General features: G+C 40.1%; 1 protein-coding gene across 2 annotated transcripts; it reads right to left on the bottom strand.

The window, feature by feature from the left end:
* Nucleotides 1-143: 143 nt before the first annotated feature.
* slc18a3b (solute carrier family 18 member 3b) lies at nt 144-9,467 on the bottom strand. 2 transcript variants are annotated; one of them, XM_030775557.1, is made up of 2 exons: nt 9,453-9,467; nt 144-2,466 (listed from the first exon to the last, which is right to left on the bottom strand). In XM_030775557.1, the coding sequence occupies exons 1-2, from the start codon at nt 9,465-9,467 to the stop codon at nt 907-909; spliced, it is 1,575 nt and encodes a 524-aa protein (XP_030631417.1). In that variant the 3' UTR covers nt 144-906. The 2 variants fall into 2 exon arrangements, with proteins under 2 accessions (XP_030631417.1, XP_030631418.1); XM_030775558.1 differs by lacking the exon at nt 9,453-9,467 and having other exon boundaries at nt 144-3,015.
* Nucleotides 9,468-12,345: the final 2,878 nt, after the last annotated feature.

The following is a 12,345-nucleotide window of genomic DNA, read 5'->3' as shown; positions in this document are numbered from 1 at the left end:
AATTAAAGAGAGCACAAATGAAATACAATTTAATAAAGACAGGAAACTACACAAAGAAAGTTTTTTGAAAGTCATCAAACACACAGAGAAAAAGACAACTACTACAACTACTATAAATTGCAAAACAAAACACAGACGCGAGGCACGGTGAGATGATTTTTTTTTATTAAAGTGATCACCATTAAAATGAGCATAACATTTGCTCAATTTTGGTCCAACCTTGAAATGTCACATTTAAGCTTCTTCAAGTTTTAACTGATTCATTTTCTCGTCAGACACACGCATACTCACACCAACACACGAAACATGAAATCAAATATGCACAAATCCATATATCTCTCTGGCAGTAATTACAAATAGCAATTTATATGTACACTACGCATTTAATGGTATATTTATGTATTTTAACAGTTTAAGCAAAAGTACAGCAAATAAAACATTCTGAAATTCGGAAATTATTAAAAATTAAAACCATTTTTCGGAAACAAAACTGACATATTATGGAAACGATTTAAAGTTTAGTGTTGCAATGAAAATATATTTGGTTATATGGATATATGTGGTTATTAAATATTTATAATTGTTTCTGTACATTTTGCATGGTAAATCATTTATCTACGTTTTTTAAACACTTTTAATTATACACAACTCGCCTTTCACGATATTTTAATTACACATGTCAAAGAAAAAATACTATAGATTTGTTCCTCGGTGCTTTAATATCTTTATGGCAGACTAACGAATTTTAATACCGATCTCACAATCATAACTGGATAATAATATATTGAACACCAGTACATCATAAAATGGAATGTAAGCTACTCCTTATTTAAGAGGATTTTTTTAACAGACTTCAGAACCACACTCAAAACGTGTGTTACGACACGAATCTGTTATCATCTATTTTCAACTGTATTCGGGACCAGAAGATTCTTCATCAGAATGTGACCTGGAATGTCCCGTGAACGCGTCGAAGCCGTTCCCGTCCACAGGCAAACAGTTAGTGGTGGTACTCAAGCCCTTACGCTTTAGTTTTCTCTCCTCCAGCCTTATAGTGTCGTACAGTCCTGTTGGTCCTTCCTCCAGCAGAACGTTTCTCTCAGAGTAGGAAGGCTTCATTTGACACACGTGGCGGAGCATTAACAGGGCTGGCGCGTAAAGTACGTTCACGAGCCCCATGCCCAAATTCAGCTGCACGAAGCCAAGATTGTGCACAATTTGACCAGCAACTATAGGTCCCATGGCATACGCCACTGAATAAGAAATGTCGGCAATGGCATAAACGCTGCCGTATACCGATACATGTCGCACATCTACCAGAAAGGCTAGAGTTGGCAAAAGCGCTGTGTCCACGAGAGCAATGCCGAAACAGATACCACACAGCGGAAACATCAACTGACCAAAAGTCTTACACGCTGGAACGGTGCAGGAGCTTGCACCAATGATGACCATACCTAGAGCTCCATAGAACCACTGCAAGTTAGGATACTGCGCTGCCAACTTCACTGTGACGTAGACGCCAAGAACATGCGGAAAGAAGGCAGGCAACCAGGTTAAACCCATCTCCCACTTTGTGGCGTGCATATGGCTCTCCATCCAGTTGGCTATGGTCGGCTCCAAAAAGGCCAGAGGGATGTTACACACTGTTAGAGCTCCTGCCACAACAGCGATATACGGATCGACCATCAGTCTGTAAATCGGTGTACCCACTGGCATGTTTTCTCTAGTCCTGTTAGAGAACGGTTTAATGACAGTCAAAAGCAAAACGCCGTCAGCTAGACAGACTGAGGCAAGAACAATGAACGGCACCCGTTTACCTGCGAATTCGTACAGGACTCCCCCGAACGGAGGCGCCACGAGGCTCCCGAACGAGATGAAAGCAAGGGCGATGCCGAGCGCGTGACTTCTCTCTGCTTCCTCCGTGTATTTGTCTGCAATCATGGCAATGCCAGAAGTGTCAGCAAAAGCCGATCCGAGTCCCTGTAGGCTTCGCGCCGCGAAAAGGGTTCCATAGTTTTCAGCAAAAGCAAATATGCAAGTAGATACGAACATCACAAGGAGCCCAATCAAGAGTGGGATGTCATATCCAACTCGGTCGATGAAAGTTCCCGACAAAGGGTTTACCAGGAGCTGTAATATAGCCTTGGAGGCAAAAAGCACTCCTATTTGAACGTCTAGGTTGTCCTTGTTACTTATAGGTTGGTTTGTTCGATTTGCTGAAGTATTTGGGTGCAATACCACATGGGAATGAACGGCTTGTTTACTTTCAAGATCCGCAAGGTAATCAGGAATTATTGGCACAATCACCATATAGAGCATGTTATCTAGTAAAAGTGCTACACATACGATCACTAAAATAATCCGTCTCTGACGGTTGGGATCTTGAATGGCGGTGCCAAGCTGTTTAGTTCTCTCGCCCATCTCCGACAGTTTTACGGCGGCCGACTTAGCCAAGCCGGCGGAGCCCTCTCCGTCCATGGTTCAGGGGAACTGATTTCACTTGAAAAGCGATGAAGAATTTATCCTACTCTAATATTTTAACAGTACCCACAATGCGTATCTGAGCATCAAAACCTTTAGTTTTCAACACAAAGTTTTCGGAGCTGTTTCCTTGCCTTCGAGGGTCACTTTAGAAGAGCTGCGCTTCGGCTGGCTTCTCGTAGTCACGTTTCTCTCTTGCCGCCCGACGTTCTTTCATGTTACTGGGAGGTGACGTATTATTAAAGTGTACTTTCTTCACAGTTCAGTTCCTAAAACAAACATTCTTCATTGTTATCCCCACAAAAGTTTTTTTCGAAAGCGTTACCGAACTCCTCACATTGAGCAGACGAATTAGACCTCTGTTTCCAGTGCGCATATCTCATGTCACTTATGGTGCGTCAGTTCTGATTTCACAAATATCGTTGCCATTGGCATGTACGAATATGCAGGTTTGTCGATATATTTTTTTTCTCTAGTGCTCTTGTCCGACGGGCTGTGACGCACTACCAGTGAGCCCCCGAATCCTCAGCCAGTTGCATTCCACATGCTAATTCTTCAGATCGTGATTCCTAAACCAATAAGAACCAGGATGACAAACCTGCCCGCGCTCGGACAACCCCCTTCGCATCCGCGGTGTCACTGACCTCAAACTTCGTGCGCGAGTTGACCAAAAACTACACGTGAGGTGACTTGTGTAAGATTTTGGGGCTGAACTTTGGAGCATAGTTTATAGCTTTTTAAACAAGACAATGTGCAAGAAAATGCCATACAAATGTAGTGGTAAAGTACACAGCGGATTCGTTAAATTAGCTATTGGACAATGCGTAAAAATGGGTTACCTGGAGACCACGTGTGCGTGCACGTTTCCAGACGACTTCTGTCTTGCGCTCAAAGCAAACAAACAGTAAAGAAAAATATGAAGCTTAATAACCAGATCTTACCCTTGTTATTTCATTGTCGTTAATCAAAATTTTCCAGAAGTTGCCATTTGTCCCCGCCCCCCCCCCCCCCCCCCACACACACACACACGCACACGCACGCACACACACATACACACATACAGAGCGAGAGAGAGAGGGACCCCTGTCAGCCCTGTCCTGTAACATAAACACACATATAAAATTGATAACAAAAAAACTGTTTTTTTTTACACTATAAACTTGAGCGTGTGATCTTTTGTTGACTGAGAGAGTGGATAGTTCATGTCGTGTGGACTTTTAACCAGTTAAACAATGCGATACCAAATGCTCCACTTTTTTTGAAGTTTTATTTGCTGTCCCGACACTGTCGAAGACTAATCAGAGAGTACACATTTAGTGATAGGACCTCATGAAAATCCGGTTTTGACATTTTATGAAATAGTTTGTCTGTGGCTTCCTCCGAAACATACAATAATCTAACTTTGTATCTAGTGTGGCGCTTCCCCAAATGGACGTATCTAAAATTGCAGCGACTCAAACAGAGGTTATCAAGAGGAAAGAACGTCCGAAAGAACGTTCAGTTACAGTTTGTGCTTAACGCATCCGGAACATCCCAAAAATGATATGAGTGCGCCATCTGGTGTATAAACAAAATGCACTACTTTCTGTAATACTACTACTCTCTTAATTTTCAAAAGCTTTGGAAAAATATATGCTTTGGTCACTCTGTTAAATTTGTTGTGGCTTTGTACAGCCAAATACATACTATTCTACATCACTTGCAACATATCATTTCATTTTGTGCTCTATGTGCGTACACATACTGAGTAGAAAACTTCTCAGAGCCATAGATATTTCTTTTGCTCCGTTTTTAAAGGACAGTTTCCAAGCAGCAAAAACACAAAAGCAAGTAAGATATACAACGCTTGGTGACACTGGCAACGGTGCAATCTGTCAGTACAGGAATGACTTTTGTCAAGATGCTTTATTCAAAGTTTTTATGCATGTTCAGTGACTTCAATACAACAATACATCATGAAAGACTGTTTTCACCTCAGCTTTGACCACATATGTTCCTTTTCATAGTATACCCCTAATAATTCATTATTATTCAATTCCTCTTCAATGGTTTCAAAACTAAGTCAGTTTTAAATAAGTGCCAACATGCAGAAATCGGCACTTTTCTCAGTACCAGATCACAAATGATGCCATTCTTGATACAATAGAGTACTTTAAAGTGCACAGATTAACTGCTGATTGACTGTTGAAATGATCCAGTTGAATTAGACAGTCAGACCCTTAAGGAACTTATTACACACATAACGTTTAGTTCCATCTACATCCCGCTGTCCGAAATAAAAAGAAAAGTGTTTAGGAAAACATGCATACATGAACTGTGAAATAGGGTCACATAAACGAAACGCTTTGTCACATACACAAGTTTTTGTCAACCTGATTCTTTTTACCTCGAATTACCCCATTAATGTGTGACTGCTACTTTTTCCAGGGTGGACACTTACAAGGGGGAGTATCCAAAAAAGGACAGACACCTGTTTTTGCCCCTAATCCCTGTCAGTGCAATGTTACTATAAATAACTTTACAGTCATTCTGCATGAGATTCTAACGCATCTCAAATCCTGCCTGCCCTCTACCCTGGATCCCCATCAGTTTGCCTACCGCACCAACAGGTCAGCAGAGGACGCCGTTTCCATGGCACTCCATTCTGCCCTGACCCACCTAGACAGTCCCAACTCTTACGTCAAAATGCTGTTCATTGACTATAGCTCAGCATTCAACACTGTGACTCCCTCCAAGCTGATCTCCAAGCTTAGCCAGCTTGGTATTAGAACATCCCTGCGCAACTGGACCCAGTCTGTTAAGTTAGATTACCTTTCCTCCTCCACTCTCACCCTGAACACCAGCGTGCCACAAGGCTGTGTCCTGAGCCCTCTCCTATACTCCCTCTTCACCTACGACTGCATCCCTGTCCATGGTTCCAACACCATAATCAAGTTTGCAGACGACGCCATGGTGGTAGGCCTCATCAGAGAGGACGACGAGACGGCCTACAGGGACGAGGTCGAGCACCTGGCTGCGTGGTGCACAGACAACAACCTGCTCCTGAACACTCAGAAGACCAAGGAAATCATTGTGGACTTCAGGCGTGCTAGGAGCAAAGCACACGCCCCCATCTACATCAATGGAGCTGTAGTGGAGTGTGTATCAGTGTATCAAGCTTCAAACTCCTCGGCGTCCACATCTCTGACAATCTCACCTGGTCCCTGAACTGCTCCATCCTCATCAAAAAGGCACAACAGCGGCTTTACTTCCTGCAGAGCCTTAAGAAAGCTCATCTGTGTTCCAAGATACTGGTGGGCTTTTATCGCTGTACCATTGAGAGCATACTCACCAACTGCATCTCAGTGTGGTATGGCAATTGCTCCACAGCAGACCATAAAGCACTCCAGCGGGTGGTGAAAACTGCCCAACGGATCACTGGCACCCATCTGCCCACCATTGAGAACATTTACACTAAACGCTGCCTGGGCCGGGCGAAAAGCATCATCAAGGATGCATCCCACCCTAACCACGGACTCTTTACCCTCCTCCCATCTGGCAGGTGTTACAAGAGCCTCCGCTCCCGCACCAGCCGGCTCAGGAAGAGCTTCTTTCATGAGGCTGTGACCCTGCTGAACTCCACACCACAGCACTAAGCTTTATTCGCACTCCACTTATATGCACTGTTTTTCTGCTCTTTTGCACTGGCTTTACCTCACATGCTGTTCAGAGTACCCTATTTAAACTGTACATACAACCTACTGTAAATATTTTGTCTATTATGCATATTCAACCCATACATATACACTCCTCTTCCTACTCTGTCAGCTTCACCTCTATGTATAACATAATTAATATATTATACATATATATATATCTGTATATATTGCTCACCACTGTCTATAATGCTGTACATACTGTAAGATATAGCATCACTATGCAGTATTCACTATACCTGCGCTTATCTGTAAATAATACTATGTTTTGCACTTCTGCTACTGCTACTGCATTTCATTGGCTTTGTACCTGTACTCTGCACAATGACAATAAAGTTGAATCTAATCTATCTAATCTAATCTAATAATGAACATTCAGCAAGAGGATTTTTTTAATGTGTATTTTATGCCCAAGTTCACGCAATGATCAAAACTCAACAACGAATTTAAATACTTTGGTGATTTTCAATAAAGAGTTTAGTTTTGAAAGCCTTAATAATCTAAGATGGAAAGTAAATGTCAGATTTTTATCTGCTCACAGGCAACTGCAGTTTACTTTGATTGCTCTGCTTTCTGAGGGAGCTGTTTAAAAATGTACCAAAAGTTTCATAAAACAGCTGAACATTTTGACAAAAACTGTGAAATAATAAAATTATATCCAAACAAGACTAAATTATGTGTAGAATAAGTAAAATAAAACACGTACAGCAACTTGTTAGGGTGGACTAGAAGGAAAGAGGAACTTGTACTGGTTTTCTCACTCATAACACTAGAGGGCGACACAGTACTGAGACAGCCTTTGTGGGGCAAGCTGTTGATTTACTTTTCACGTCCTAATTTAAATGTGCAAAAACTGTACATAACAACCAATCAGTGATGTGGAACTCAAATATCTACAGTTGAAAGATATATTGAAACTATGTAGTAGAAATACACCATGACTACTGTAAATTACTCTAAAGAATTTCCATCTTTCTTAGACAGGATTTTTATCCAAAATTATCTATTGATACATATTTGACACATACTGTAGAAATTCAGAGCGCTCACTTGCAATACAGGTTTTGATGACTGACTTTTGTTGAAAAGAGGATAACCTAAATATGAGTAAAACAATGCTTTCATGCTCTGTTTGATTAGAAATATGTTCTGTATGATGGCATCATATTTGACACAGCTGTGTTCAGGCAAGATGCAATATGGGCTTTTGACCCCAAAAGCAGCAGTTCAGCATTTTCAAAACAAAACAAAACACACACACACACATACAGAGAGAGAGAGGGGGGGGGAGAGAAATGGGTCAGGAGCCTGCCAGACGTTTTAAACATGCATCAAGTAAATCTCAGTTGGCATAATGTCAGGGATAATGTAAAATGAATCAGATGCTATTATTCTTTTTTTATATATTTTAAATGTAGGGCACAAATGAAAATGGGAAAAAAAGTATTACCACCACTAAAAACCACAAACATCACATTTGCTAGTATTTATATTAGTACTTCATTTACCAATACACTCAGTACACTCATGACTGACTGAAATTATCTATTTAGAAAAGGAACTGCTGTTATAAACTTTATGTCATGTCCAGTTTTATACAAAACCTGTAAACATGGGAGAATGGTTAATTTTGTCACAGGGATTAAGCCTTTCCCAGTAACATGTCAAGGGAATTATTCCGGATTTGTCAAACAGAACAATTTCATTAATGGGCAGCAGCTGTGGCGATCACCTCAAACACAAGAATCCACAAACACTCAAAAATCAGCACAGAGCTGGTTCTGTGCAGACACTCAAATGAACTGAGACCACTCTGTAGGACCAATATATTTACACTAGGTCATAATTTATGGTCCTTCATTGATTACCTATTCTCCCAGGCAAACTTCTGGCCAATGCAAACAGCATGACAGGGGTGAGAGGCACGAGGAAGACAACAGTGCTCTGTCCATGTGACAGTGCTGTCCAGGCATCAGTCTATAGGTCAGAGCTGAGATATGCCATGTTAGTCAGCAAACCCAACTGAATCAACAAATCAGCAATTTCACAATAATTACAGTAGTTTCCAAAAGAAATAAGAAACATCCTCATAAAATCCTAACCAGTTATCAAGTGTCAGTCCAGCATGGTGTTTCATATAACAGAACTGTGTATAAGGGGAGATATCTCCTTAGAGCTCACACTATTACTGCTGTGAGGTCATAATGGAAAGTAAAGGTAATGATAAAGGTGTAGTCTGTTAATGGTGGAGGTGTTGTATGAAAATTATGAGGGTGTTGTGTTATCAGTGTGAGAGTGTTGCGTGGTGAAAGTGTTGTGTTATAACGGTGAGAGTGTTGTGTGGTGAAGGTGTTGTGTTATAACGGTGAGAGTGTTGTGTGGTGAAGGTGTTGTGTTATAACGGTGAGAGTGTTGTGTGGTGAAGGTGTTGTGTTATAACATACAGTGACAGTGTTCAATGGTAAAGGTGTTGTGTTATAACGGTGAGAGTGTTGTGTGGTAAAGGTGTTGTGTTATAACTATGAGACTGTTGTGTGGTAAAGGTGTCGTGTTATAACGGTGACAGTGTTGTGTGGTAAAGGTGTTGTGTTATAACGGTGAGAGTGTTGTGTGATGAAGGTGTTGTGTTATAATACTGAGAGTGTTGTGTGGTGAAGGTGTTGTGTTATACAGTTGGGTCCATAAGTATTTGGACAGTGACACAATTTTTGTAATTTTGCCTCTGTACAACACCACAATGGATTTGAAAAGAAGCAATCAAGATGTGATTGAAGTAGTTTTGAGCCTCTGAAAATGGAGGAACTATGTATAAAAATGGCTGTAATTCCTAAACTGTTAATGCAATATTTTTGTTAAACCCCTTCAATTAAAGCTGAAAGTCTACACTTCAATCACATCTTGATTGCTTTGTTTCAAATCCATCGTGGTGGTGTACAGAGGAATAATTACAAAAAATGTGTCACTGTCCAAATACTTATGGACCCAACTGTAACAGTGAGAGTGTAGTGTGGTAAAGGTTGTGATACAGGAGTCTTTTTCTCTGGGAAATGAGAGGTAATTCCTCCGGTGAAACCCTCCAAAGAGCACTGATGCAGATATGACCTGAGCTAGATTATACTGTCTCATTAATCCTGTCAAAGTTACTTCTTTAAAATGCACTGAAGGTGTGGCAGGATTGTTCACAGTTTCATTTGACATACAATGGAACATATTCTAGTTAGAAGGCACAATTTCGTCCTTTGAATGGTCTTTTTCCAAAAAGCTATATTTCCGTACACCTTTTTGTTGCATACTGGTTTTTCCCTGTATAGTCCATAAGGAGCTCCGTCTTCATCTTCAGAAGTCTTACGAGAAGTTAATGATTTGCCTTTGAAAGTGCGATCTTTGTCCCTTAATGATACAACAGTCTGGACACTGCCTCTGGCTTGTTTTCAAGGCACAACATAATAATCGAGATTTAAAATGAACTACAAAAAAAACAAAACAATGTTGACGTCATGCTCATATGATGGTTAGATGTCTTTGGTCATCACGTTTTGTTTGTCTGTTTTCACTTATTTTTTTATCTCCTGATTTATTGGTTGAACCAATTAATTATCACATACATGACATTTGTCTGCTGAGATACTGTGTACCCTGCTCTGTCCCATGGCCACAGTTAATCTTCACTGAGCCTTCTTTAGCCCGCAGAGGACAGTAAAACCGAATACAGTGACTGGTAGATAAAAGGATTTCATGCATTAGAACTGAGATGCTAAAGGAGAAAACAGAGGCGGAGCAAGGTGAACCTGAACTGTGGTCTAATCCAGCAGAATTTCCGCGACCCACTCTAAATGGGCCAACTCAGGCTCACGTGTTCAGTATTTTAATATAACGCAAATACAGCGCAGACGGGCAGTATTTAAGTTTGTTTGGCAGTGTGGGCGTGTGCATGTGTTATTTCTCTGCTGCACTCTTACATATGGCCAATGTCAAACCTCTCTGTTTTACCAGACAAAGATAATTTGAAAAAGACCTGTCTAATTTATGTGTAAATAATAATGTATTTATGTTTCCATGTCTTGTGGCTTCACAGAGTGAAAATACTTGCTGTGTATAAATGAAAAGCTACACTGAATTTGTTATTTGTTTGTTATTGTTTTTAGATTAATACTTTTGCTCCTGTGATTCTTTTTAACCAGAACAGAGCTCTGAGTAAAAGTCTTACCACAAAATGCACAGCTGTACTTGATGGGGTCAAAAGACCAAACTGCATTGAACTTAAACACAATTGTGTCAAAACGTACTGACACCCCATACAGTAAAAAAAAACACATTAGCCGAATATTAAATATTGTGGAAGAGGGTGTGCACTGGGTGGGGGTTGGCCGTCGCCACAGAGTGTCGGTCAGAACATAGGGAGACAGGGCACATCTGATCCTTTAAATTGGTTTAATTTGTATTGGAATGGGCTCGACCACTTTGCAGGTTTGGGCGTGTGTGTGTGTGTGGTCTGAACAAGAAGGCAGATATACATAATGTTAATTACACAGCACTATACAGACATATAACACTGAGCAAACAATACAGTAAACTACACAGGGTTATAATATGTACAATAGTGCAATCAGACATAGCATACTGCTATACAAGACAGAGTAGAGTTTATATGTATGTATTATTAGTCGTCCCTCCGCGTTATTATAATATTCATTGCTAAACATTGCTAGCCATGGTAGATGTCTGAAAATATTACTTTAAGCATGACATCAACATCTAAACAATACCGCGAGTCTACCGCTAACTGAAAACAACTTCGGAGGGCTATCCCTGCTGTACTCGGTAGTAAATGAGAATTAACATGGGTAACAATGATACAAGCTTACGTCACACGGTAACAGAGAACTTGGTAGACAAATTCTCTTACTTCACAGTCACGAACGAACACAGGGAAAGGTGTAGTATTTCACTAATTACACAAGGGAAAACTTAATGGCTTCTCACTATCGCCATTTTGTGTCCAGTTCTAACTTGTTTTTCTCGTATGGATTTTACATGGACAGGGAATAAAAACTCAGTTAAAGGGGCCGCCCTCCTTTACAAATATCATTGCTGTATTTTAAAATGAAACCATCAACATCAAATGGAACATAATCCTATTCAAAGCAAGAATTATATTTATATTTCATACTTGGCTCATATTTAGGTTACCAACATTTCAACAAACTTAATCATTGTAACCTGATAATTATTCTTCGAATTCAGGTAAATACAGAAAGTGATTTTGTCTAATAGTGAAGTGTAACAGTGTAGATGGTTTGTACTCAGGTTCTCACTTCCCCCTCTGCCGGCTGTTTGTCATTCTGTTTTCACTGTAGTTACTTCTTTGTTCCGATCTGTTAAGTATTCAGTTTGACTGGGCACCTGGTTTTGTTCATTTCGTCTGCATTCTTTCATGTGTAAATACTCTTAGTTTTGTCACCATCTCTTTGGGTGGAATCTGTCCTTATCTAGTGTCTGCGATAATCCTGAGATCTGTGAATTTAAGAGAATCTTTGTGAAGTCCGTCCTGAATCATGAATCCTGAGTTTGCTGTGTATCCTGTGCCTGTTCCCTGTTTAAATCAACTTTGAGTTTGTCTGCCAACACATCCCCTCTCACCTCCAGTTTGTGACAAACTGTCGAATGAATTGAAAATATCATATTGGAATCTGTAGATATTTGGCTTTTCTTTGTAAACTGAAGGGCATATGTACTCTTTTTAATCAAAAGAATGAACTGGAGTGTATGGGCTACCTACTTCTCTGCATTTTCCTCTTAAAAACACATACTGGCATCACTGTAACTCAAATTAATATAAAATATGGAAGTCATCTAAATGAATGACTGAATAACTTAAGTACTATAAATAAATATGTTGCTGGTCAATCAAAGTGTTGTGTTTTTAGGCAAAAGTGGGTAAATGTCTTAACACTAGTGCTGTGCTGTGTTCTTGCCAGTTTAAGATGTTGAGCAGTAATGACACAAATACAATCACTTAAGAGAGTAATACAATGATCTCCAGGTCTCTTACTGACCTCTCTTAATTTTGTTGTGTCACATGATGTTTGTTTTCTGAGAACTCAGTGAGTAATTAAGAAACATAAATATTCCAATTTTAAAATTATGATTATGTGTCTTCATGCAAGAA

Source organism: Chanos chanos, chromosome 5 (genome assembly GCF_902362185.1).
Source record: "Chanos chanos chromosome 5, fChaCha1.1, whole genome shotgun sequence".
Taxonomy (NCBI): domain Eukaryota; kingdom Metazoa; phylum Chordata; class Actinopteri; order Gonorynchiformes; family Chanidae; genus Chanos; species Chanos chanos.
This window is presented reverse-complemented; position numbering and strand designations above follow the sequence as displayed.